The sequence below is a fragment of the Miniopterus natalensis genome, chromosome 11 (assembly GCF_054644295.1).
Source record: "Miniopterus natalensis isolate mMinNat1 chromosome 11, mMinNat1.hap1, whole genome shotgun sequence".
Taxonomy (NCBI): Eukaryota; Metazoa; Chordata; class Mammalia; order Chiroptera; family Miniopteridae; genus Miniopterus; species Miniopterus natalensis.
Window position 1 is genome coordinate 28,368,611 of NC_142091.1, and position 27,767 is coordinate 28,396,377.

Below are 27,767 nucleotides of genomic sequence, written 5' to 3' on the forward strand. Positions count from 1 at the left end.
ATTTCCTAATAGTTCTTGATAGCAGAACTGGAACTTTAACCTGAGTATTTTCTCCAGAAGTTGGTGCTCATGTCACTGTGCTTGCTGCATATATGTGGGACATTTTACTCGGTAAATATCTTAACTCCCTCTCCATTCTGTCCTGTGGTTCATTTAGCTTGGAAATACCCACAGTTGTCTTTGTTCTATAGTATATGGAAACTGGACACAGCACTTAACTAATGGGAAGATTATTCAACTTGCTTACATTGCCTTTGAAGAAGGGGGGTGTAGGCTTTCTCCAAGTAGCTTGATTTTTGTAATTGCATAATTAATACATGCTCAATGCTGAAAATTTGGAAAGAAACAAAAAGGATTTCTAAAACAAAAAAATACCATCACCCAGCAATCACCACCAATGTTTAATATTTGGGGGTTCATGCTCCCTAAAGTTTTCTGTTCATGACATAGTTTTACTTTTAAGATGCTTTCTCCAACCCCCGTGGGAGCACATGGTTCAGCTTGCTACACATAAGATTTCATTTTCTGTATTCCAGATGAACAAATGAAAAAAACATTAATCTAATCAAAGCAGGATCAAGAGGCTGTATCAGCTGCTTCATCACATCCCAAAATTCACAAAGGAGACAAAGGACAGTCAGAAATATTTTTGTATTCCTTTTTATTGTCAAGTTATTTCCATCATCAGAAAGCCTTCCCTTTCTCCAAAAGCATAGACCATGAGGGCTTTCCAAAGCAGTGGTACTTACGCTGTTGAATACCTATGCTTTTCCCCCCCCAGGTTTTGAAGGTCATGATCACGTGGATTCATCTAACTAGATGGTACCTGGGGACGTGGTGGTCCTTTAGAGAGCACGTCTGAATTACTGGCGAATCCTTGGCTTGCCGCTCAACCTAGGACATCGTTTGATCCTACCTTTCAGAACTCTCCTAGGTTCTCCCCACCATGCTGTCATCAGCGTGAACTCCTGTCCTAAAATGGTCCCTCTGTTGATCTTGTCAGTGCTGCTTTTGAAAGAAGATGTCCGTGGGAGTGCGCAGTCTAGCGAGAGGAGGGTGGTGGCTCACATGCCGGGTGACATCATTATTGGAGCTCTGTTTTCTGTCCACCACCAGCCCACGGTGGACAAAGTCCACGAGAGGAAGTGTGGGGCGGTCCGCGAACAGTATGGCATTCAGAGAGTGGAGGCCATGCTGCACACCCTGGAAAGGATCAACGCGGACCCCACGCTCCTGCCCAACATCACCCTGGGCTGTGAGATCCGGGATTCCTGCTGGCACTCGGCCGTGGCCCTGGAGCAGAGCATCGAGTTCATCCGGGACTCGCTCATCTCCTCGGAGGAGGAGGAGGGCCTGGGGCGCTGCGCAGACGGCGCCGCCCGCTCCAAGAAGCCCATCGTCGGCGTCATCGGGCCCGGCTCCAGCTCCGTGGCCATCCAGGTCCAGAACTTGCTCCAGCTTTTCAACATACCTCAGATCGCTTACTCGGCAACAAGCATGGACCTGAGTGACAAAACCCTGTTCAAGTACTTCATGAGGGTCGTGCCTTCGGATGCGCAGCAGGCCCGGGCCATGGTGGACATAGTGAAGAGATACAACTGGACCTACGTGTCGGCCGTGCACACGGAAGGTAAGAGGCCTCCTGTCCTCGAGCGCGCCTTAGCGCTCTACACCTTCCCGGTTAAAGTCGCAGGCTTTGGAAAGCTGAAATATTCTTACCTGTTTGGGCTCTTTTGAGCTGCCCCGTTATGTACCCTTAATAAGGGAGGGACTGGATGGCATATATAGTGAGTGACAAAAATTTAAGATAATATGAATGTTCAAGTGGCCATCATTTGGCAAAGTGGAAAAGTTTTTGGGTTATGTATTGCATTATTTGTACTTCTATAATGATGCTAGATTTTTAAGTTTTCTAGCTTTTCACTGAACACATAACATTTTTAACATTTTAAAGGTATTCCAACTACCTATTTCTGATAAAGAGAGATATGCATAAATACACATAAAGACTGAAGGCAGCCAGTTCTGGCCCAGGTATAATGCAGTAGAAAATTACCTAACAAGTTAGTCTTATAACTATTTTTCAACTGAATATATAGTTAAATCTGAATGGAGATATGTATGAATTAGTTTTATCTTTGTAGAGAACATACTCAGAAAATGTAAGTTTTAATAATTCATCATTAGTTTGGCATTTATTACTTCTTTATGCTCAAAGTATAATGAAGAAGGAAAATATGACTGAGACTTACTAACAGTTAATAATACTGTTAGCACTTTTTATTGTATATTGTGTTTTTAAAATGCTTTTGTGTACATTATTTGTTAGCTCTTACCAAAGGCTGTTTGGGCTGTTTTGTTTTGACCTATAGAGTTTAAGGAACCCAAATGGTGAGACTCGCTCATTATGCAACATTCCATCTAGGATAACATACTACATATGCTACACACACAATAGAATACCAAAAAAGATCTAAAATACTTTTTATATCTCCTTCAGCCATTGCGAGGATTAGTTAGATTTAAAAATTCTGCAGTAACACAATCAGTGTGGTCCAAATAATCTAATCCTGTAAAATGTGGGGTTGCATTATTGGGAAATTAATGAAATGACCAAAGAAAGCCTACTACAGAGATTGGGAGCCAATCACCAAGTAATAAACAAACTTTTATTATCAAGTGGCATAATATGGATTTCACTGTATAGCCACTCTTTTTAATAATATTCAGAATTGCATAAACATAAAATGGGCTTCTATATTGATTGAGACTTCTATGCCTCTGGAAATTTTCAAGTTTAAATTTCTAGTTTATTTGAAACTAGATGTTATATAGAGATTTTGAGCAACATATAGGTGATTGGAGTAGGAGACCTTTGATTTTTTTTCCTAATGCTGAGATTTTTCTTATGAAACCACTATTTCATTTGTCACAATGAGCAGTGATACAGATAATCCAGATATTTTATTCCCATTTTAAAATACAAGTGTTTTAAGAGTATAAATAACTTATCTAATAAATACCTAATAGCAATTTGAGAGCCAGGAGTAAGGCTCATAGCTACTGACTCTTAGTTCTGTATTCTATTATAACTTAGCAGAATCTAATGGAATCACACCCTGAGGATATATTTGTACAACACATATTTATTAAGACAAATAGATGAAATGCCCTCTGGTAGTTCTCAGAAGGACAGCCCAATGTTGTATACATCACTACCCTCGATGGGCATGCAATCTGGCAAAAGAGATGAATCATGCACTAATGTAATGATGATTCAAGATGACAAGGAGTTAAAATATGTCTCTAAAGTAAATTGAATGAGAAAAAAAATCACATTTTACTCTGTGGTGATGGAGGCCGTGGTGCCAATCTTAGAGAAGGAAATGGAATTTGACAGTTGGATTTTAACAGGAAGAACACTGACAATTGGTGAAAATTAAGAAGGGATGGGTTTTCAGCAAAGAGCATGAGAAAATATGAGAAGGTCAGAAAGTAAAAAAAAAATGTTAGCAAAAAGCAACAAGGATAAAGGTATGTTTTGGTTTGCCTCAAAAAAATAATAAATTTTCTTAGGAACTTCCGTCTAGAGTCTTAAGAGTAGGGCTTGGTCACTATGTGGGAGATGCTCATCCAAGATTGTGTTAAAAAAGAAACTAATCATCATGACTACTGGCTCTTACTAATTTAAACTGTTTTTGTGTGTGTGTGTGTGTGCATGTGGTGTTTTTTTTAAATTAAAATGGACACCAATAGTAATCCAATAAAATAAATAAATCATGATGCATCCAATGCATTCTATTGTGAGGTCATCATGATCTCCAAGGTAATTTTAAGTGAAAAAAGCAAGCGGAAGTTCTGTGTATATGGTATGTTATTTGAGTTTATAAAAACCATTTAATTGGATATTCATAGAATTGCTCTTAGAGCAGAGTAAAACTGATAACAATTGCTGCTTCTGTGGAGGAAATCTAAGTAGTTGGTGGATAGGGTGGAATAAATGAAACTTTTCTTGTATAACTTTTACATGCAAATTTTTGAAGTTATGTATTACACGAATAAACTATGTATCACAACAGAACAATTGAAAGAAAACATTGTATTTGTGACCAAAAACTAAGCCAAAATATTCAATTGCCAAATTTACGCAAATTTAATTATTTGGCCAAAATTAGGCGAATAGAAATTTTGTTGCCAAATTCTGGCAACTGTTTGGATAATACCAGGATTCAGCAGAGAACAGATTCTGAATATGAACATTCAAAGACTGGAAGAAATACTCTTTGGTTTATTGTTTTAGGTGGTTTAGTCAAGAAGTATTTATATTGCTTTGATTGCAATCAAGTGTTATGGAAATGAGGTTGTATAGTGTTGCTTCTTACAGTTTATCAGTACAGGAGCAGTGTGGTGGGAAGTTTCACAAGGTAAAACTCACCTCCAGGATCAGAAAAGTGCTGGAGGAACAAGATACAGCTCTTTTGGCTACTGCTGGAGCTCCTAGGCGATGCCTTGTTTTCTGTTGTCTGGTCCTTCGGGAAGTCAGTTCTTATTTGAGCCATTTTCTGGTTGGATTGGGGCAATTCTCTCTAGACCCTGATCATTCAGCCCCAGCATCCCAAATTTATTTCCATGCCCTTATAATTATCCTCCTTTCCTCAGTTGATAGTCCACTTTCTTCAAGAATATGCACAATTTCAAATGCTTTCACATGAGGCATTGAGGTCTATGAAAAGATATCCCATTTTAGAGAAAACTTTTTATGCCCCAAATTGCCCATTTTTTTTTTTTTTTATACTTAGACTTGTCGCTCAGTTCTCTTCGCAGGTATCACAAGATTTTTTTTTTGAGAACGTGTAGCTATCACAGAATTTCAGAAGAGAACAAAAAGGAGACGTTGGTTTCAGCTTCAAGGTTAATCTCTTACACTTGCTTTCCCCTTGATTTGTGATTTTTGTAGGCTATAGGACTGTGTGTGCTTACTGTGGCTTACTGTACTGTGCAGAAATTGTTCCTAGAACTTTTAGGCAAAGAGGTTAACTGTTTAAAAAGAAAAACAGAACAGAAAAAAACACGGGAAAAAAATTTAAAGGCAGACATTAGCTCTTCAACTGCATGGAGGAAAGGAATATACAATGACTCCAATTTTCCCCCCATTCCTTTTAAAGGAGCCTGTTAGTCATCCCTTTCTTTGCTCTAATAAAATTTAAGGGGTTCTTTGCTTCAGTACTTTTTGCAAACCTTGGTACAGGTGCCTGTTACGGCACAGGATCAGCAGTGATCACCTGTTTGGGGGTGGGCAAATGGACTGCTTTGGCTTTGATGACTTCCATCGATGGTCCCCTTTGCTTTGTAACTTGACTGTTCCCTTCCACTCTCATGCTACACTAGCCTGTGACTGCTTCAGTCAATAGACTCTGGTGGAAGTGAGGACTCTCTTCCTGGTCCATCTCTCTTGGAACCCTGTCATCACTATGTGAAGGAAAAGAGCACCCAGGTTTTCTAGATGAGACCATCATAGGCCACTTGGCCTCAACTATGTGAGAGCTCCCAACAAAGAGGAACACAACTGCCTTTTTTACCCACAGTTATTTGCAATCACATAGTAAAGCCTGGCTGAAACATAAACATTACCCAGCTCACCATAAAGTTATGAGCGATAATAAATACCTTCAAGATGGGTCCAGTATAAGCATATTCATCCCAGGGACTTTAAACTTTGATCATCCCCCCAAAATGGGAATTGCTACAATGCTTAAACCTCGAAATTAAAAATGTATTAACATGCATTAATAGTCTTGATCTTTAAATGTGAAATAAAATGGAATAAATGCTGCAGGCAAGAAGAAAAATTTAAAATGCTTCACTCATACTTTTGTAGCTAGAGATTTGATGATCCCCTAAAGCCTGCTTTAAATAGTCACGCACTTGCATATATTCCTTTATTCCGTGCTTACCCTTGATCTAGCCTAATTTTATTGAGAAAAGTAATTATAGATTGCATTTCATATACAAAACCATGTATATTGTACTTTACGGATGACTTACAGGATTTTCACACCACAGGTTTTGCTGACTTAATTGAAACTTCACTGTACATCCTTAGGGCCTACCAGAGTGCCTAGAACATAATAGGTGCTCAAAGACAGTTTGCTGAATGGATGAATTTGTGTTAGAATAGTACCTATCTCAGTTTATGAATATATAGCATGTGGACAAATAGCAGACCCTTTAAGTTTTCACAGTTTTGCTTCTTTATAAAAATGAGGTGCCAGAATGCCTCCATTGATTAATTGTAAAATGCTATTCACACCCCACTCCCTTTTTTGTTTGCACTGGTTCTTGAATTTATTATTTCCACCTAATGATAATGGAATGCTAATTCATTCTAACCAAAAAAACATGTCAGTGATGCTCTAGGGGGGAAAATGTCCTAATAAGTTGTACTGGCAATGTGACATCATTAAAACATTGTCTTCAGCCTAACCTACATATTGTAATGTTGTGCCACTTGTAGGTTATGATACAGGTTTTCATCAATTATTTCAAAGTGTGATAGCAGTCGGCTTTGGTTGAAAGACTTTCAGTGCGATTCATAGCCTATGTGCTTAGTTTAACTTCTGAAGAATGGAAATATACTTTTCCCATCACACCTTTTCTGTTGTGATTGTGTCAAAACAACAATTTAGTTTGGAAAGACCAGAAATGTCACTATGGTTTCTACTGAGTAATTTTTAGAGGGGTTTTATTTTCTTTCAACAGGGGTTAAATAGTGTTGAGAGGTCAGATGAATTTTGAGATGATCGTGATGATAATTCAGACACACAAACTACTCGTAGCTTTGTAGAATGTTAACACAGGAAGGGTCTTAGGCGAGCATTTAATCCAACCCCTTTAATCTAACAGTTGAGGAAACAGAGGCAGTCAGGACAAGTAATTTGACCTTCCTTGTACATAATTCTTTACAGAGTGGGTCTTAGAACTTGAGATTCCTGTCCAGAATTTTGTTTACACCTCATTGTTGAAGATAATTACTAAAGTTTTTTTTGTTTTTGTTTTTGGTGGGTTTTTTTTGCTATCGCATTACCTCTCCATTTGATTGTTTTATTTCTTTCCCCTTTATCTCAATGATGCCAACATGCTGAAACTTTTAATGTTCATTTTAAATTGTAGCAGGGACCACAAATGAATCAGTTCATGTAAAAATGAGCTTTGTGAAATACCGTGGTCCCTTTGTTCTTGACCTGTAAATTAGATGAAGCACTTCTTTGCTTGGGTCATATTGAATATTTGAAGAAACTTTGAAAATTTTTTCTTTGCTTCATAAACATTCTGAAAACATTAGACCCATAAATCTTTGTAAGTATGGATTGATTGGATAATTATATTGGTTATCCTTGACAAAACAATACACAAAAATCAGAAGATGCAAAGACTTTTAGGTGGGCTCTTCATTAAATTAGACCATAGATCCATAATCCAGGAGATCCAGTGGCAACTCTAATTATGAGGAGGCAGTTTTTCATATTTGTGTCACTGTCAGAAACCACGTTGTTAGCAGTGAAGGAAATACAGGTAGCCCTGGGACGTGTGTTCAGAGGGGTGCTACTCCTCCCTTCCCTTCCAGATAGAATGGCTTATGGACTCTTAGCTGATATCCACTAAGGGGGTCATTATTGTCTCTTTTGGGAACTGACATATCTATCTGCGGCCAGGGCAAGATCTTCCCTATTTTCATTTTTGTTTGTTTGCTTGTTTGTTTTTTAATACAATTTCTGGCTTGGACTCCGATTCCCCCATAAAAGACTCCTGCCTGAGATAAAATAACATCCCCATTTCTACTTTCTCATGTCCATGCACTGCTGAAAATACTACAGTTTCACCCAAATACTTCATCCCTGGGATCACTATATTAGAAGAAACTTTATTTTCAGAGGATGTCACCTCACCACTCCTCCAACGCACACAAATAAATACCTGGGGTGATATGCAAATGTGGACACTACAGTCCCAGTTAATCAGATGCTTCTTTCAACGGGAAGATAAACTCCAAGTGAGTGTGCCTGTTAGGTGTTTGGTACCCATTTACGGTTGGGAGCAGAACAAATAGTGTATCTTTCTTAGTCTCCCTTATTCAGATCTCACAGAGAGGACGCTGTCGCCTGGGCTTTGGAGTCTGTGCATTCAGGAAGCCAGTCCGCCCTCTTTACTGAAGAACTGTTCCTGTGGCTCAGCTCCTCAGTCCTCACAGCCTTCTTAGCTCCTAGGTTTATGGGCCTTCGTAACGAGTCACAGATGTCGCTTCTGGCGGAGGAAAGCTGAGGAACGGGGGGCATGGTGAGAGGACTTAGGCTCCAATGCAGAACAACCTCTGCACAAGCCAACCCCACCGAGCACGCCGGGAGCAGTACAGAAGGAAAAAGCAAGGAGGGAGATCCACAGAGCTCTACAGAAAGGGTCTTTTTCCTTCCTTCTCTCTGTCTCTGCTCTTTTTATTTACCCTATTTTTCTCATCTCTTTACTTACTAAACATTTTTATAGTTTGTAGGCTGTTCAGTAAGTCTGGTCAAGAGTAGTAGCCTTCTCATTATTCCAGTAACTTTAAAGTAGAATAAAAAAAAGATGGTTATGTTAATGAGATCTTGGAGGTGAAAAAATAAAATTATAAGGACTAGTTTTACGAAAATAAATGACACTGATATCAGAGTTTTTACTATGTGACACTGAGACAGTCACTTCAACTCTTTCCTTAATCTGTCAGATGAAAGGGGCTAGAAAGGATGTCCTTGGACATCCCTTCTGTGACAAACCGTTGTCTGTCACTTGCTCTTTACATGCTTCCCCAGACCACACCTGCGCTGGATTAAATGCTGGGCATCACATTTAGAGTAAATGCAACCAAGCATGACCTGTTCAAAGGAGAGTAGCCAAAATGGTTATGTGACCTGGAACCATGTCTTCAAAGAATAAAATTAGCAGAAGACGAGACACAGCGGGGAACTGACCACTACATTTAGGTATTTGGAAAATTTGGGTAGAAAGGAGCTGGATTCATTCTACATGGCCAGAAGCATTTTTACAGAGAGCTGATTACTGAAACACCAGAGTAGCATATTATGTTGAATTTTTTAAAAAAAGGATATTTAAAAAAAAATATCATTGAACAGAACTGTTCAATGAAGGAATTGTCTCTCTTGGGAGATAGTGATCAGTTCTCTGTAACTTCTGTCCCCATGCCTGGAATGGACAGACACTTAGATGGGCTGTAGAAAAATGAACTGAAACCTCAGGAGAGGGAGGAAAGGAGTTGGACTATTTGTCTTTTTTGGTGACCCCCACTATTGACAATCAAATGTCATTTAATGGGGATTCTATTATTCTGTGACTTAAAACATGGTCATATGTACAATAATATTTCATGAATTTGTTAGTTGACATTTATTCCATAACACCATCTGATAATGTTACATTTTATAGGTTAGAGAATAGGTATAGAAAAAGTGTTTCTCCCACAGTACTGCATGTAATGGGTAGAGCAAGGATTTGAACTGAAGGCCAAGTCTTTTTAATTAAAGCTTTCCTCCCTTTACACTGAGGTAGTTGTGTCTTCAAGGGAAACTGGAATGCACACCTATTGATTCTTTCTCCCTCCTTAGGAAACAAGAAAACACCATTTGTTTCCCCACAGAGAAAACCTTTCTCTAATATTTCCTGTCTTTTTATCTGGCTTTGAAAGCAGCACATTTCCTTGTTCCCGTGGAAAGAATTAATTAGAGTAAAAGAAAATAAATTATGGAGGAGATATGTGGCAACAAGTCGACCTCACAGAAGACCTTTTGTGAGTCTTATGATAAATACACACTGTACCTGGTTGTTTCTGTGCACATCTCTATTGCAGACGCCGCGCTCCATCCTGAGGAAGCCGTGCGGTACACATTTTTTAAGAGCAGGGAGACATATTGTTAAATGCTGCAGCCTTATGCATGAAAGACTTCTTTGGAATTCATCAGGACTAGGAGTTATGAAATCTCATTTTGGCACATTTGCAAATACTCCAGAAAGACTTCTCAATTTAACCAAATGGTGAGGAGACTTTTTGGCAAGAAGTGTGATAGTCAGATGTGTTTATTTTAGGGGACTTTGAATCAAGAGATTGTGCAGAAATGATGCATTTTATGCATCGGTTTTCATACACTCACACACACATGCTTTCAAAAGAACAAGATTGTCTAGTCAGTGTTTTTTCAAAAAGTGCATCAGAACTCATGAGTTACTTGTAAAACCAATGTAGTGGGTTGAGAGCAGCAGTTAATATAGAGTACAATAAAATGGGATAGAGTGCATTACATGATAGAAAGAGTAGATATTGTTTTGTAAAATTTTATTTTAGTTCCACACAGCCAACCATATGTGTACTGTGGGTTATAATTTAAAATGTATTTCTTACTGTGTCCTATAGCAAAAAATACTTAAAAGCAACTTACTTTACTTTTCTCTTTAACATTGTTAATATTTAATTTATTTATTTTTGCTACAGAAATATAAGCCCTATATAGAATTTTATTCTTCTGTGACAGTGTAATTTGGTTTGTCTTTCCTGGATGGGTGGATTTTAAGTCTTATTGTTAAAAACAAGCAAGAATTCTAAAGCAATGTGGTGGGAGATGGTAGAGACTTTGAGCAAAATATAAATAATTAATATATTGTTGACAAATGACATGAGCATCAATATGGGACAATGGCAGGGACACTAGACCAAGATGTTGGAGGCAACTTCCCAGTCCTAGTCTTTTTCTTCTTCTTCTTCTTTTTAAATTTTATTTATCTTTATTGTTGAACGTATTACAGATGTCCCTCTTTTTCCCCCATTGACCCCCTCTACCCCGCCCCCCCAGGCCTTTACTGCCCTATCGCCTGTGTCCATGGGTTATGCATATATACATATAAGTTCTTTGGCTTATCTCTTCCCCTCCCCCCTTCCCTCTGAGATCCCTCAGTCTGTTCCATGCTTCCAGGTCTCTGGACCTATTTTGCTTGTCAGTTTATTTTGTTCATTAGATTCCACGTATGAGTGAGATCATGTGATACTTTTCTTTCTCTGACCCCAGTCTTAGTTTTTATCAGAGTTCCAAGCAAACCTGGGAACATTTTATCTTTTTAATATCCCAGTATAGTACATTAAAATAAATGTAAAAATATATTAATTACAATTTGGTATTAAACTTTTACATACAAAATTTAACATGTCTAACTACTTGCAACACACACAAAATGCAATGTGATATATTAACTATCCATAAGACAATTTCTTGGTTATATAAAACCAATCATAGTGCACTGCATTATGATGTAGTGTGTAATAAGGTAAAGTTTTAACATAAAATTACAGTCTTCTTTCAATTTTCTCAGAGTTTCCCAATAATTATATGTACAGTCTCATTTGATGTATAGTCAAGTCTAACTTTTTTTTTTAAATATATCTTTATTGATTTCAGAGAGAGGAAAGGAGAGGAGGGAGAGAGAGAGATAGAAACATCAATGATGAGAAAGTCATTGATCAGGCCCACAACTGGGCATGTGCCCTGACCGGGAATCGAACCCTGATCGCCTGGATCCTAGGTCGACGCTCAACCGCTGAGCCACGCCTGGCTGGGCAGTAACTTTGAGGTCTTTTGAGAATTGTGAAGATCAAGCCAGATGCCATTCGTAAGGTAAAGGGAGGTTAGGTATGGGAGGGCACTTTTAGAAGTAAAAGTAGCTCCATGAAATGGGTAAGCTACAGTGTAGCTGTGACCTTACATTCACAAAATTTGTTGCAAAGACATCTCAGGAATCTAAGTTTTCTAACTCATTGGAATCATTTTATTTAAGCAGTAGTTCGGACACAGGCAAGTTTGAGTGCAAATCCTGATTAATATTCTTGCTAGTGGAAGGACTTTGGACAAATCAGTTAATTTAGTTTCCTCATTATCAAATTGAGAGAATAATACCTACCCCATAAGGCTGTTGTGGAAAGTAAATATAAAGTACATAGAGCCAAGTTTGGCATACAGCAAGTGCTTAACAAGGACCTTCTAGATTGGCCTTCAAACACTTGCGTGGCCTTATCTGAGATATAAAGAAAAAAAAATCGTAAATAATATTTCACTCTGTCTTTGCTTAGTTAAAAGTTATTATTGAATGGAGAATTAGGAAAATAACCAGTAAATGTAGTGAGTTTTAGATTCTTACCTATTTTCCTTTCGGAAGTTAGATTTGTAATCCTATAATATAACTCAGGGTGCTTAGGGCTTTGGAACAGTTACAAGTGGATCCCCCAACCTCTCCTCCAGTTGCTGAGAGGAATCATGGTGTAGTAAAATGAACAAAGTCCGGAAAGTTCCAGAGCTAGGCTGTGTGTGGGGGTTCGTGGGTGTGTGTAGGGTGGGGGTATGGAAACAAAGGAGATTGAAGATAGAAAAGTAATGCTGTATTTTAAGCGCTTCTGATATTTTTTTACTTTTATAACAAGCATCTTTTGTAGTAAAAAAATTCAGCACAGTGAAAAACTTCTTTTTAAATTTCAAATTGAACATGCTAACCTCCGCTAGGCAGTAACTGCCGCTCGTTGATGAGGCTGAGTTGTAGCACACTGAGGCATGCCGCAGGCCTGAGTGTAAAAGGAAAGGAAGTGATATGGACCTTAGGAAATGAAACACTGGTGTCAAAACTAAATGATGCACTCTTGAAATTGTTACAGACCAAATAGTAACAATGAAAATAATAATAATTATTTTTATTGAGTATTTACTGTGATATCAGAAATTATTAATTTTTTTTCTATCTATGAAGTGATTTTGAGATACATACTTTTGTGCTGTTATTAGTATGTGATTATTAATATTATCTGAAAGTCAGTCTTACCCATAGCTAAAATAAAAGGTAGATATAAAGAGAATATGTCTCTGTTCTTCTTCTCAAGGACTCTAAGAACAGAACTATTTTTATCTTTGACAATTTCTTTAAAAATATTTCTTTTTTGGTTATATAACTTCTTTTCAAAAACCATATATCTGCTTTGAACGAGATTTGGGGTAGGATTTCAAGCCTTGAGTCTCCCTCCCTAATGAGAGCAGAGAGCCATTAATTCTTTAAGAATGTATTATTGGATTGCCATGTAATAGATTTTTGTTCTTTAGATAAACTGAAGAAATATAAAAGTTAAGTAAGACATATTTAAGAATCCTGTTAGTTTAATTTCAATTTCATGGACTTTGAAAAAAAATTACAAATGAAGCTGGTAATTAATATGTTTTATTAAAGTAAACAGAGAAAAGAGAGTAAAACTATATTAAGACACTGAAAAAATTAACACTCCATCTGGTGATTTTATTTGTAATCAAACTTAATTTGATTGCTTTCAATTCCTAAATTAGTACACTCATCCCTCATTATACAAACATAATTAGTTCTTCTTTTTCGTTCAGAGGAAATAAAAATATACAAAGCATTGATTTCTACTATATTTAATGTAAAAACCTAGATTTTATTAAGTAACATGCTGAAGAATTAAGCTGGCAGTAATAATTATTTGGATTTGTGTATGTATATGTACACACATATACATACACAACTGATAACAGTAAACCCTTATTAGAACAAATAAAAAGCAAAAAACCCCCACCAAATTACTTGAGTTTGATGGTACTTTTATTTGCCAATTTGTATGAAGTTATAAAAATAATTAAAAACTTATAGCAGCATTTTTGATGATTTGAGAGAATTTTTTACAGAAAATAAATGATGCATTTTTTACGAAATTCAGTATATTTCAATAGAATCATAGAGCATGTAGAAGCACACCTCATAGAGCTGTGTGACGTTACAAGGAATGAATGATTTTATTTACTCATTTGAAAATATTTATTGGGAATGTATTATGTACTAGCCTCTGTGGTACACGCTATGGAAAAAATGAGATGGAAGCACTTGCCAGCAGGTGTCTTTTCCCAGGTGTACACCAAGCCATGCCTCATACTAATACATATTCACCCTCATCGAGGGAATGTGGCTTTGTGTGAGAAGAAACTTGCACATTGACACAGGATGGCAAGGGATAAGTGTATTGGGAAACTAGATTGAAAGAAAGAAGTCTTTATTAAGTATAATTTGGAAGATTTAAAGATTTTTTGATAAGAAAACATTCTTCACTTACCAGTTCTCACCAAATAATACTAGGGAGATACATGATCCTAGAAGCAGGAAATTACATGACTAAGGTGAATAGGGATGCATATCTGTTGCATATTGTTCAGCACAATGTGATTCAGTGCCTGCCTATCGCTTAATATTCCGGGATGGGAAGGAGCAACGTGGAGCCTCAGGTGATCTAGTTATGCTTCTGTTTATACTATTCAGTGTCTCCTGGTGTAGTATGAAGTTACTAAGTATTGTTCCATCCAAGATAGGAAGTCTGGGACACATGCCATTAATAGTACTCTTTAAATAAAAAGGTAAGATTTTAATCTCCCTCATTAATGGATATAGCAGACAGCCTCAAACAATAAATATAAAATGCATAATCACTAGCAATTAAGACATTGTTTGGCTTTCGTAACAAAACTGAGGTCACTTCTTTTTAAGAATTTTACACCTCTGATAATTATCTAATTATTTATGTGGAACTCTAGGAAAACTCAAACACTTATCTCTTCTAATCATACTGCGTTTTTCCTGGCACAAATCTAACATTATTTAGTGAAATTATTCATAATTTCAAACCTATTTTGGATTTTGATGTTTCTTAGTATCTGCCTTTCTTAAACTCTGAACCTTCTCCCTCTCCTCTGAGTCTTTTCTGAGTCTTAAACCCCCTGTTTTCTAGTTCTTTTGAGTAATCAGGAGAATTAATGGCTGTACTGAATTGGTTTCACTTTTTTGAAAAGCACCTTCCCTGAAGGAGGCTCTGTTATATTGTGACTGTGGAGACTAGTAATTTGGGTTTGTTTGGCAGGACATTTCTCTTCTAGCCTCAAAGCCTATAATATGCCTTTGCTTTTACCTTCACTCTATCAGTAGATGGCAAATGATTGCATATTGATAATAAGGTTTAAAGAGGCTGGGGAGAGAATAACATGTGCCAGCACTAGGAAAAAAGAGTATCTTTTAGAAACATGAAGAAGAAAAGTAAGCTTTTAAGTTTTGAATATGTAACATACTAAAGCCTTCTTGAGTGGACTTTCAGAAAATGTACACAATTTGTAATCAAAGGCAGCTGAAATAAGTCTTAACCATTCCTGAAAAAGAGCAGAAACTCATGTTGAAGTGATCTAACTTCAATATGGAAAACTTTTATTTCTGACCCAGTTAAAGTATCAAAGAATTTGATTTTGAGGTCAGTGGAAAGAGCATTAATTTTGGAATTACCTGGAGATCATGCTCAATTTCCCACCTTGGGATGACCTTGGGCAGTTCACTTAACCTTTCTCAATACACAGATCCTCATTTGCAAGATGAAAAATGGTTTTTCTGCACTCTCTGTACTAATGCTTTGTTATGATGGTCAACTGAATAATCGGTTAATGCGCTTTGTAAATCTAATGCTGGCTGGTATATTAATTAAATGTTACGTGAACACTCACTTTGTGCCAAGAGCTCTATTGTTGGGCAAGGTTTTTACAAAATACTGAGTGTAGTACTGTGAAAAATAAATACTAATCAAGGATTTTTCATTAATGATGTCTCTCTTACAATAAAAACACTGAGATTTCTGATTGCCAGACGTGATTTGGGGAAAATGTTGAACCCCTTTTCCAATATCATGCCCATGTCTTATCAGTAATTAACAAATGTTGATCAAATGTCAGATCTAGGAAGTGGACTGACAGTTATAGCACTGGGTGCACTGAATAGTTGTTAAAAAAGAGCTCAGAGCCCTGGCTGGTTTGGCTCAGGGACTAGAGCATCGGGCTGCGGACTGAAGGGTGCTGGGTTTGATTCTGGCCAAGAGCACGTACCTCGATTGCAGGCTCCATCCCCAGCCCTGGTTGGGGCACCTGTGGGAGGCAACTAACCAATATGTGTGTATCTCTCTTTCTCTCTCTCTCTGTCTCTCTCTCTCTTCCACTGTCTCTGAAAAGCAATGAAAATAAGAATCCTCAGGTGAGGATTAAAAAAAAAAGCGCTCTGACATTAAGTTATTAAGTTCAGCCCTGGGTTCAAATCCCAGCCCTGTCACTATTTGCTGTAGACAAGAGGCAAGTTTTCTAAGCCTTAATTACATTATCTTAGAAATGGTGTGATTAAAAAAAGTTGAAAAAGAAAACAAAATAACATCAGCAGATTTTAAAAATTCTTATTATATGTTAGGTATTATGCTAGATCCATGATCACTACTACCCAATGAGCCAAAATTATTCATAAGTTCATGTCCCTTTCAGGTACCGAGCTCACCATATATTGTCAGCCACAAATACAGATCCAGTCAATATGTTATCAGTTGAACAGAACGAAAGTTTTCCCCTGGCAATCAGCAACACAAATGGAGGTGTTCCCTTCAGAGCTGCAAAGCAGTATTTGCATTTTCTCACATGCCCCAACTCCACACATCCTCCCATCACAAGATGCAGAAGGGAAAATAGAGGCGTACAAAACATAAATAAAACTTTCCAGATTACATTTTCACTACTCTTGGTTTTTTAGCTTCCAGTTTCTCCTGCCAACATCTTATAGATTACAGGCTAAAGAAAGACATCAGGAAGAGAGAAGTTAGCCTTTCTTGGTAGAAAACGTGTATAATCCTGATGTAGAACTGATTTTATTACTTGTCATTTGAGATCATCATCTGTAGAACCTCCAGTTCTGGTTATTAGGGAATCTCCTGTAGTGTGGGAATGGACTGAGGTGTAGACGATAATTTATAAGCAGAGTGTTAGGGCCCAATATTAGGTTACAAGGCCGGATCCATAAATTTCAAGCTTATAAGCCAGGCTATTAGATTTGTTCTCTCCAGTTATACAAACAACAATTGAAAATATGTCGTTAAAAAGTTGAACTAAAGAGAACACATTGTTTTTCCAATATTGTTGGCCATAATATATTGGAACAGAATACAAATATTTTCTGTTACTTTGATTTTGAGATCTTTGAGCTGAAAGAGTTATATGGTGATACAAAGGCACATGTCTGTTGGTATTTAGTGTTTAGTAAGGTCTCCATCAACTGAAAAACAGAATTCTATTATTTGGAACAGTGAAATTAAAAATAAATTTAATGCTGAAATAGGCTGCTTCGTTAATTATAGAGTGCTGTAATTGTTTGTGATATGAGAATTCTGAAATCAAAGACAGGCTGGGGGATATTTTAAAGTAGTGATGGTGCAGTTGGGGGTTCATCATACCCTTCTCATTAACGTCCAGCATGGCAGGTCTAGTGGCCTGAGGCTTTATTTGTTTGTTTCAATGTGTATCATCAGGGGTAAAAAGGAAGACACTTTGTATGAGGTGAATAACCTTAAGACTGATATTTTAAAAGTTATTAAATGACCTATCTTAATGTTAAAGAGCATAAAGGAACTGATGAAGCTTTGTGGCTGGCCAAGGAAAGACCCTGAGGTGTCTGGGACTAGTTACAAACTAGTCTGTGTCACCTTGAGACTGGAGAATTTCTAGTGACCCCAGTGGCTCTTAATTCCAATTTAACAGCAGTAATTCTGTTTCTTTAACATTATGATAGGTAGGATGAGTCTGGAAAGTAGACTTATTTTTAAATCTTTCTAGACCCAGTTAAAACATACTTCCTCCTTCAACCTTCCTGGGGCCCCATCATAAGTGAGGGGTCATCTTAACACACTAAAAGCATTTGTTACCACACTTGGGGAACCTTTTAAGACACTCTCTTGTATTACAGTTCTATCTGAACACATTTTACCTCTCTGGACAGACAAATAAGAGAAATGACTTTGTCTTACTCTCTTTTTAAAAAATGTTTCATAGCTCCTAGCTTGTGATAGATCATATCTTTTTATAAAAATTTTTTAATATTGACAATATTGCAGGTGCCCCCCCACCTTTGCCCACCTCCACTCACCCCCAACTCCCCCTCCCTTAGCCTTCGCCAAACTATTATCCCTGTCCATGGGGTATGCATATGTGTTCTTTAGCTAATCCCTCACCTTCTTTATCCAGTCTCCCCTACCCCCCGCCCCTTGGGCACCAGCCAGTCTGTTTCACACATCCATGCTGTGATGGATCACATTTAATTAGTTGGTGACTATAGAGTAAGGGTTCTGTAATATCAGAATGCATAAAATTTTGGTTAGCCTGTGTAGTGTACATTGAATCTTTTAGGCCATGAGAACCAGCTTTCACAGGAATAGAAAGAAATGAAGCGGGCACCTACGGGGGGGTCAAGCACGTCTTCATTTAAAGTAGTATGTGTGGAATATCTGCTGCAAACCAGGCCTCATAGGATACACTGCAGAAAAATACGACATGGCATCTGCCCTTAAAAACATACAGCCCATTCTTACATCTCATGCAGCCTTCTCAGTACCACCCCATCTATGTCAGGCCTCTCCCAAACTAAACCAAACTCTTGAGAAACTATCTACCACATTACCCAGTGTTATTTTCTTAAGAACATTTATCATTATCTCAAAATCTCATGTGCTTTTGTTGTGGTGGTTCTGTTTATTTCCTGCCCTCCCCCAACTCCATCAGAGTCAGCTTTGCCCAATGCATTCACAGCTGTATCCCCAAATGCCTAAAAGAAACTCTGGTACATAATACCCCCTCTTTACATATTTTTGAATGGATGAATGACTTAAAGGATAAACAGCATTGTGAGAAAGACATAACTTCCATTATAGGTAAAGAAACAAAGGGTGCTGAGAATGAAAAGAAATGCTTAAATGATGAAAAGCCTCGAATTCAAGCTAAATTCTTTCCAGTTTTGAAGCTGGTATCCCTTAGCTGCTCTGTATCTCTTAGCCGTCGCCACGTGATTTCCCCCGTTAGTGTCTGTCTCTCTTTTTGAAGCCTGCACAGGAATCTGAGCTGCAGTTCTCAGTACAGATTGCCTGCGCTTGAAAACTGTCTGCTTCAAGTGGTAGGGAGCTTTGCAATTAAGCGTCTCTCTGAATTAAAATACCCAGGACTGCCACAAGCTCTCCCAATCGTTTTTGGTATCTGCAGCCCCAGCTTGTGGAACTTCCTTGAAATGAATCGAGGCAGGAGAAAGATGGGATTAAGGCAGCAGTTAGCCAGTATATTGCCAGGCCAGGGAACTGACAGCAGGGACCTTGGCCACAGGCTGCTGTTAGAGGCCCGTGCAGGTGACGGGGTGACCTTGTTGTTGTGATAAATTCTCCCTATTTTCTGATTATGTTTCTTTCTCTTTATGATATTGAGGGAAGCAGAAGGCTCATGAAGAACTTTAGGGAGCTGTTGTTTTTTTGTGTGCCAGGACTGCAAATATCCACTGAATCTCATTCATTTTAGTTCTTTTATAGTATAAACATTTAAATCTGACCTTTTGTTAGCTTCAAAATATTGAGTATCAGATTATTCTAAGAACAGACTCGTTTATTATGGACTAATGAGGTTGTATAAAAATGATGATGACATGGAGCTTAGATAGCGAAATAAAGCCGTTCTTTCTCCCTGGGGGGCTCTCATAGGGCTTTGGAAAGGAAATGGGGCTCAGTAGGAAGAATATCCTGAATTTGAATTCTGGCTCTGTCATCATCAGAAAGTACTTATCCTCAGTAAGTCTTAGTTTCTTTTTCTGCCTAGTAGGATTCATTGTGATTACATGGCAAGGATAATGGAGAATTAAGTGAGATAATGATTGCAAAAACCCTTTGGACAGTGCTTAACACATAGTAGGTCCTGCATAAATGTGTGCTGGACTTTTTCTTTTAACACAGGATAGTATGTAATGAATGAGCTCCCAATTGAAATGGATTAGTAATTAATCAAAAACCAGGCTGGAGCCTGGGAGCTGGAATCCATGCTGCCTATAGTTCTGTGTCTCGACCATGAAGGCTGCGTAATCTCAAGGTCTTTAAGGAGGCTACCTACTAGTCCAATTGAAGGAGGGCCATCATGCCGATACTTTGGTTTGGTTTTACTCTTCTAGCTAATAACATTATAGTTAGATTATCTGACCACTAATACTGATTAATCTTTTATAGTTCCAGTAGTCTATCACTAAATTGCCCTCTGGTTCACACTCTTAGTATGGACCTCTATTTCATTTCTCCACTCACAGGAAAAATGACTTAAAGAATGTTTCCTACAAGTGAGCTTGCTCTACAGTCTCTGTGGTGGTACAAAGAATGGAATATATTATTAAAGTTGGCTCTCTGCTCAAAATATATTTTAGTCTTACCTGTAAACATGGGATCGGGACCCTTAACACCTGGGTTTAAATGCTAGTTCTGCCACTTAACATCTGGTGTTGTCTGGGTCTGACACTACTCTGCTATAAAATAGGGCCAGTGATGCTCACCTCACAGGGTTATTAAGTGGGTTACATTAAATAAGACAATGTATATTCAGTGCCTTGAAAGTGAGAAATTAACAATTGTTAATGCTCTCACTTACCTCTTTCCACAGACCTTGCACAGCTGCCTGCCACCCCTCTCCCTGCCCATATTCTGCACTGATGAGATTATAGGCACGTCCTAAGCTTGCTGCAGCTGCAGCCCATAAAACAGAGCTCTCTGTGTGCTTGAAGAAAAGTGTACTAAGATGGGTTTCCAGAATCATGTCACTTCTTTCAGGCAGTGCACTGTCTTCATTAAATCATACGAGTAGTTAAACCAAAGGGCACCAATTCATCACCCTATTTTATAGCAGGAAAATTTCTGCAGGTTCCAGCATCATAAACAATCCTCCCACTCTGAAATTTGGGAACCAATTAAGATGAAAGGTAATGTTTTCTTTCACTGAGGTAGATAATATAAAAGGGTGAAATAAAGTAACTTTATAGTGGACAAACCTAACAAACACTACCTCAGTGAAGTGATCAAGTTCAACATAAAAAGTCATAAGCAACATTGATAGTATGTACCCTTGATATGATGTGATGAAAATGGCACTTTCTTCTGTGGTCTCCCTTCCAAAAACACAAAGCCCCTCTCTACCCATGAGAAAAACGTCAGATGAAACCCAATTGAAGTACGTGCTGCAAAATACCATATTAGTACCCCTCAAAATGGTCAAGATAATCCAAAAGAAGAAAAATCTGAGAATCCATCAGTCTCAAGGAGTTAAAAGAGACGTCACAGCTTAATATAATGTGGTATCCTGGATGATACCTTAACAAAGAAAAAGGAGCCCGGCCAGTGTGGCTCAGTTGGCTGAGCCTCCTCCCATGCTCTGAGAGGTCACAGGTTCAATTCCCGGTCAGGGCACATGCCTGGGTTGGGGGCTCCATCCCCAGTAGGGGGCGTGCAGGAGGCATCCCATCAAGTTTCTCATCTCTCTCATCCATGTTTCTATCTCTCTCTCCCTCTCCCTTCCTCTTTCTAAAATCAATAAAAACATATTAAAAAATGAAACTAGGCCAAAACTAAGGAAATCTGGGACTTTAGTTAATAATAATTTATCAGTATTGGTTCATTATTTGTGACAAATGAACCACACTAAAGCAAGATGTTAGCAATAGGAGAAACTGAGTATGGGACATATAAGGATTCTCCGTACTGTCTTCTCAATAATTCTAACACTATTCTGAAAATTATCATTATCATTATCCTTCAAAATGGCACTCCTTCAGGAGACCTTTTTATGTAACCCTACAATCTCATCTCTTCCCACTGTCCCCCATCACCGTGGACTGGAATCGCCTCTCCTGTCTATTCCATGTGACACTGCCTTGTACTCCAAATGTTTCACAGGATGAAAATGCCCATTAAGGACAGGTGTTTGTTCTTTTATCTCTGTATTCTAGTGCTTTTCACAGTGTTCAGGATACATGATAGATAAGTGCTTAGTAAGTGATAGAATAAATGCAAAAAATAAGTAAATCAATGTTAAAATAAATAGATGAGTTTTTTAAATGAATGAACATCGGAAGGGCCAGCAGATGCTCTGAACTGTGATTGTGCTGAGATGATGTTAGCGAAGAGCAGGGACTGACGAAAGCAGTGAGAACAATGACATGTTCCTGAAATCACGTTGTTGGCTAATGGTACACTCACGATGACCAGAGCCAGGAGCGGCCTAGTATTCTTCCAAACTGGCCTGTGTAGTCACTCAAAGTTTTAATGAGAACTCATGAAGCTCTTTTCAATCAAATAACTTTCACCCATTCGGAAAGCTTTTCTAAGTTCATCGAATACTGTCCAAAGTACTTAACACATATGCTGGGAAATTGCAGTTGGTGCTATCTGTGTCTGTGCGCTACTTAATAGCTTCAAACAGAAAAACAAAACAAACAAAAAAACCCTGATAATTGCCTGACGAGGGATAAGGCTCTGAGATATCCACATGAGGGCAGACTCAGATCCAGAAAAATTTCTGTTTGCCCACAAGCGCCTACTCCTATGTATTACCTAAGGAGTACTCCTAAATACTACCAACAGCCACACGTTGATTTCAGTCATGAGCAGTGAGCACAGGGAGAAGCACAGTAAAATAAACGGGCAACACATTCCCTCGGAGCCGGCACCAGAGTGAGATCATGAGCCGTCTCACATGAATGGAGACGAAAGGAATGAGCGGTCTGTCTATACATGTTAAGTTGTGTGATCTGATCTCACTGACTTTTGTATGATAATTAAGTTTACAAAATTATATAATGTAGCCGTCTGATGAAATGGATTAATGCAGCAATTTTCAACCTTGTTCATTTCATGGCACACAGAAACTAATTACTAAAACTCTGTGGCACACCAAAATATATATTTTTTGTCGATCCAACAAAAAATGGGTATAATTTTGATTCATTCACACTGGATGGCTGTCGTCGTGTTGACTGTTGTCATTTTTGTTTTTTATTTGACGATCTACAGCACACTGGTTGAAAATTGCTGGATTAACAGAATTTTAGAATTGTGTTCATTTCATCAGTGAAGGATTTGAGGTTTAGACAAGCAAAGTGACCAATCCAAGTTAAGATAAATATTAAGTCATGGGATATTATTTAAATCCAGATCTTTCATCTGAACCATCTTATATTGTGTCATGTGTGATTCCATTGACTGACAGAAGCCACAAGCTAGGTCCTTAACATGGTACTGGCCACCGTCTGAACCATTCTTGAGGAGGATAAGTGGGTGCCGGTCACCCGAGCACCTGAAGTGGGCACTCTGATCATAAGAAGCAGGCAGGGCCAGAACTAGGCAGCCAAGAGTAATTGAAGCAAAGAGGAGGAAGCAGCCCTGTCTGCCAGAAAAAAAGTGAGGTGACAACTTCTAAGCCAAGTTCAGACCAGATCAGCACACTTTCTTTGTGCTTTTATGATGTGCCAGCATTGTTGACCAGGGCACAAATTACTTTCTATACCACGCGTTGTGATACTATTCATATTATAAAAAATGGTCCATGACCTTTGCAACTTGCTTTCCTTAAGCAGGCTAAAGTTCTGATTCAGAAATAAAGGTTGAGTTCCTAGCAACAATTGTGAAAAGATAAGAGAAGATGCCTGGAGTGCTGTGTGTGTGTGTGTGTGTGTGTGTGTGTGTGTGTGTGTGTGTGTGATGCAGGCATGCATATACATGTGTATATATGTGTTTATGTGTCCAGTGTTGTCATACGTGACTATGCTAGCAAATCTCTTCAGTAGAAGACTTGAGTTATTGATGTTGGCCACTGTCTTTCCTGAACTAGAATTTAAAAAACACAGCCTTACAGATTCAAATCTGTCCACACCTTCACATATAATGTGCCCCGTCAGGACTGAGTGATCATACAAATCAATATCAACTTCTGCTCAATGGACGTTCGCACTCTAGTCGTTGAGGAAGGCACACAATCCACTGATTTCAGTAGCCATCTGGCAGGCTGTGATAAGGACTATAAAAGGGTTAAATTAAAGTATCACAGAGGAGGGGACGTAAGATGTAGGCTTGGGATGTAAATACCATCTTTCAGTGGAGATGACATTTGGCTAAACCCTTAATTATGAAAAGTATGTTGACACGGAATGATGAGCAGCTGTCACAGTGCACAGCTATTGCTGCAGCCAGAAGCAAGAGGATTCCTGCCTGAAAGTAGATGGGGTAACTTTGACATAATAGCAGAATTTGAAAGGACTTCAGAATGTATTATCGGTTAGTGGGCTTTTGGTACCTGATTTTTATTACTCACTCTCTTCTACACCAGTATCCTCACCAAAGCATGATGCCCATAGAGAGCAATGCAGAGGTCTGTAAATCGGCTTTATTCAAGGACACTTGAATAACATTACCCTCCTTCCTCTGGTAGTATTTAGAGACAAATATAAAAGTTTCCTTCTAATATTCCCCAGAGGAGAGTACTCATGGACACGTGTTCTCTGTGGGCCAAGGCAGGAAGACAGGTGGAGAGCCTAAATAATTCCTGCTAAAATAGCTATTGACAATTACAGAGAAATGATGCATGTGTGTTTTACGTCTAACATTTGTTATTTACAAAACTCTCACATGAGGTGAGCTAACATGCCATACCAAAGACTGATCTAATCTGAACTGAAAAGGGAAATAAAACTGCATGTACCAATGTGGCCCACAGGGACTTAGATTCAGTGAAATATGGAGAATGGATCATATTAGATTTGTAATGATGTAGCTAATGAATAATGAATGTTCTAGTGCTATCTTTGGGTAATCATCTGCAAACATATGTTTTTTCCAGGACTTCATGGGATGTTGATTTTATGTAAACTAGAAATCCTCCACCATCTGTAACGGCAAACAAGTTCTCAGTGCTTTGGCTAATAATAGAGCACCCAGTGAACTTATGAAATTATTCAAACAGTATGGAAGGATTTCTTAATGTTGTTCTTGAGCATCTCGTTCTTGCTCTTTGACCATTTGGGCCTAGGCCTTTTAAAATGTTAATGTTCGTCTCTGTAGGGTCTTCAGATTTTGTTCAATTTTGTGTGTACTTTGAGTGCTCGTCTCCTCCTCTGCATTTCCTCCGTTTTTATTATAGAGTGTGGGTTGTCAAAAGCTTTTGTGCAGCATTAGCTTTTGCTTCTTTTAGATTTGGCCCTAGAGACAGAATTATGTATGCACTCAAGGTGGAATGATAAGGTAATTAAACTTTTCTACTTGCCATGGATTGTACCAAAAAGGCCCTCATTTGCAACAGCAAGATAACCAAATTAACTCTCTCAGCAAATTAACTCTCTGATCATGCTAGGTTAAATGGTCCATACTCTGCTCATGGTAATTTGATGCCAGAGCTCACTGGATGGGATCTGAATGCTCTGACCTAAGGAATGTGAACCAGCATGTTAAAGTCATATTCCCCATATAGACACTCACTTCCTAGTATCATTTGCAGGTATATTTTGCCTTTGCTTTTCTTTTACCATTTCAGTAAGTCTACTCTTAGTCTGTTGTTCACTTGATTTTCAGTTTCTTCTTCGTTGATCATAGAGTTCCCATTTAAAATTTTTTTTACACTTGTGGTAACAAACCAACCTCCCTCCCTCCCTCCCTCCCTCCCTCCCTCCCTCCCTCCCTCCCTCCCTCCCTCCCTCCCTCCCTCCCTCCCTCCCATTTTTTTGAATCACTGTAAAAAGTACATTCATTAGCCTATGTATTATTGCTCTCAGATAAGCAACATGGAAGATGGTTAAAAGAACTAGTTTTAGAATCAGAGCAATTTGGGTTCTAATCCAGATTTGGCTTCTTACTAGTTATGGGAGAAGGGGACAAGTAATTTGACCTCCTTAAATTCAAGTTTTCTTTTCTATAAAAACTTCTATGAAATGATGCTGGTATTATGTACATATTAATAGGATTGATAGCATCTACATAACAATGTCATGAATTTTATGTAAAACAATGTAAGCAATGCATTTAGTAGACTTGCCCATAGTAAAAACGCAATTCATGGTCTAGAGATGCTGTGCCTTGTGTTGCTGCTTTGGTGATAGTGTTGGCTGTGGTGGTAGAGGTGGTGGCAAAGATGCATCATTGTGCTTTTTTAAGAGTATCATACCTGGTTCCCTGTGAAAGTGCATTGCCAAGTTCAGGTCATCAGTGTTGGGGTCCCACCATGACTGAAAATGCAATTTTGTGTAAAGTTCTGGTTTTCAGTAATCAGTTTTGATTAATTCTTACTGTAGGCAAGCTGTAGCGTTCATTTCTCAGCAGCCTCTGCCAATTTCTCTGCAATAGAGAAATAGCCAACTAAACACCACTGAACTCATAATAACTGTCATGTCTCCTATAAGTTATTTCTGTAAAATCCACAACTATGTTAGCCTGAAAACCTTGATAAATGTATCTATTTTTTATATTGTTTTTCATCCCTCTAATCTCATTAAATAACATTCAAATTAACATTGCTCTAAAAGGTCAAAATAAGATAAGAAACCTGGCTGTAAATGACTGAATGTAAAGCTAATGAAGGATTACAGGGATTTTAAAAGAAAAAAAGGAAACTAATGCATTAGGAAAATTAAGCAGATGCATTGTGAACATTAATTATAGTTCACTAAGCTTTTGTTTACTGAGGTTAGCAGGTTCTAAGTCATTGAGTTTTCTTAGGAAAATGTCCACAGTTAACCTTACCCCATGCTTTATAAAGCAGAAGATATTATTTCTCTCTCCAAATTGAACTATGTAAAGTTAAACACAGATTTTCTTATTAGTCTCTTGAAAGCAAAGGAGGGAGGGACCTAGAGTCTACCAGGATGCTTAACACCACTAAGGCTTCTTCTCACTTTCTCCTATCCCTGTGCCATCCTCTGTAGATGACAGCTTTAATTTTGCAAGCTCATGGTGTGGTGTATTATGTGTGACCCTGCAATGTGGGAAAGGATATTGAAATAAGTTAGACACTCTTGTTCTAGTAGCTGTTCTTCCCCTATCCAGCAGTGTGGTGCCCATAGTCACGTTAGCTCCGTGGGCTTCTAATCTTTCATCTGTAAAAGTTGCTTGCTTTATATCACCAATTCTTAAACATTTTCAATCACAATCATCTTTGAAAATACCATGAAATCTATGGGTTTTCTTGTCAGACATATGGAAATTTTGTAAAATAAATCTGTGTACATTTTTAATAGTTCTATGACACCATAAAGGTCTTACAACTGCATGGACATTACCTAAAAACCTATAATCTACATGATCGCTATTGTCTGTCATGACTGAATAATTATGTGATCCTTAGCCATTTAAAAGTTTTCCCTCAAATAGTTTATACTTTTAGGATTGAGCAGGGAAATGTATGTAAAAAGGCTCTAGAGGAGAATTCAGAGGCTTGGGTATATCCATTTTTGTACTTCCTCTAGCTTTGGATTTACTGTGAGCTTTTGGCAAGTTACACATTTTCTCTAGACTATCATTATAGAGTAATATAGTAGAGAAATCTTGGACTTTGGAATCAGACAGATCTCAGTTGAAATTTTGCTTATGTCATATATTCATTCTGCAACCTTAAGGGAAAGTACTCTGTGGGAATGCGTTCATTGTATATAATCTATCTAATAGTTTGTGATCCTGAGGCTTAAAGAAATTCACATTTAAAAACTATTTACCCAGTGTTGACCTCAATCCTTTGCAACTAATTCCCTGTCAAGTCTAAGAAGGCACTTGCAATAGTGACCCCCTGCGCCCAGTCTTCCTT

General features: G+C 38.1%; 1 protein-coding gene across 3 annotated transcripts in view; it reads left to right on the top strand.

Moving 5' to 3' along the window:
- The first annotated feature begins 978 nt into the window (after nt 1-978).
- The window catches only part of GRM5 (glutamate metabotropic receptor 5), a 358,336-nt gene continuing 331,547 nt past the window's right edge, over nt 979-27,767 (top strand). For all 3 annotated transcript variants that reach the window (XM_087822195.1, XM_087822196.1, XM_087822197.1), the window contains exon 1: nt 979-1,630. In XM_087822195.1, the coding sequence (XP_087678321.1) occupies nt 979-1,630 (652 nt within the window). The remainder of the gene's footprint in view (nt 1,631-27,767) is intronic.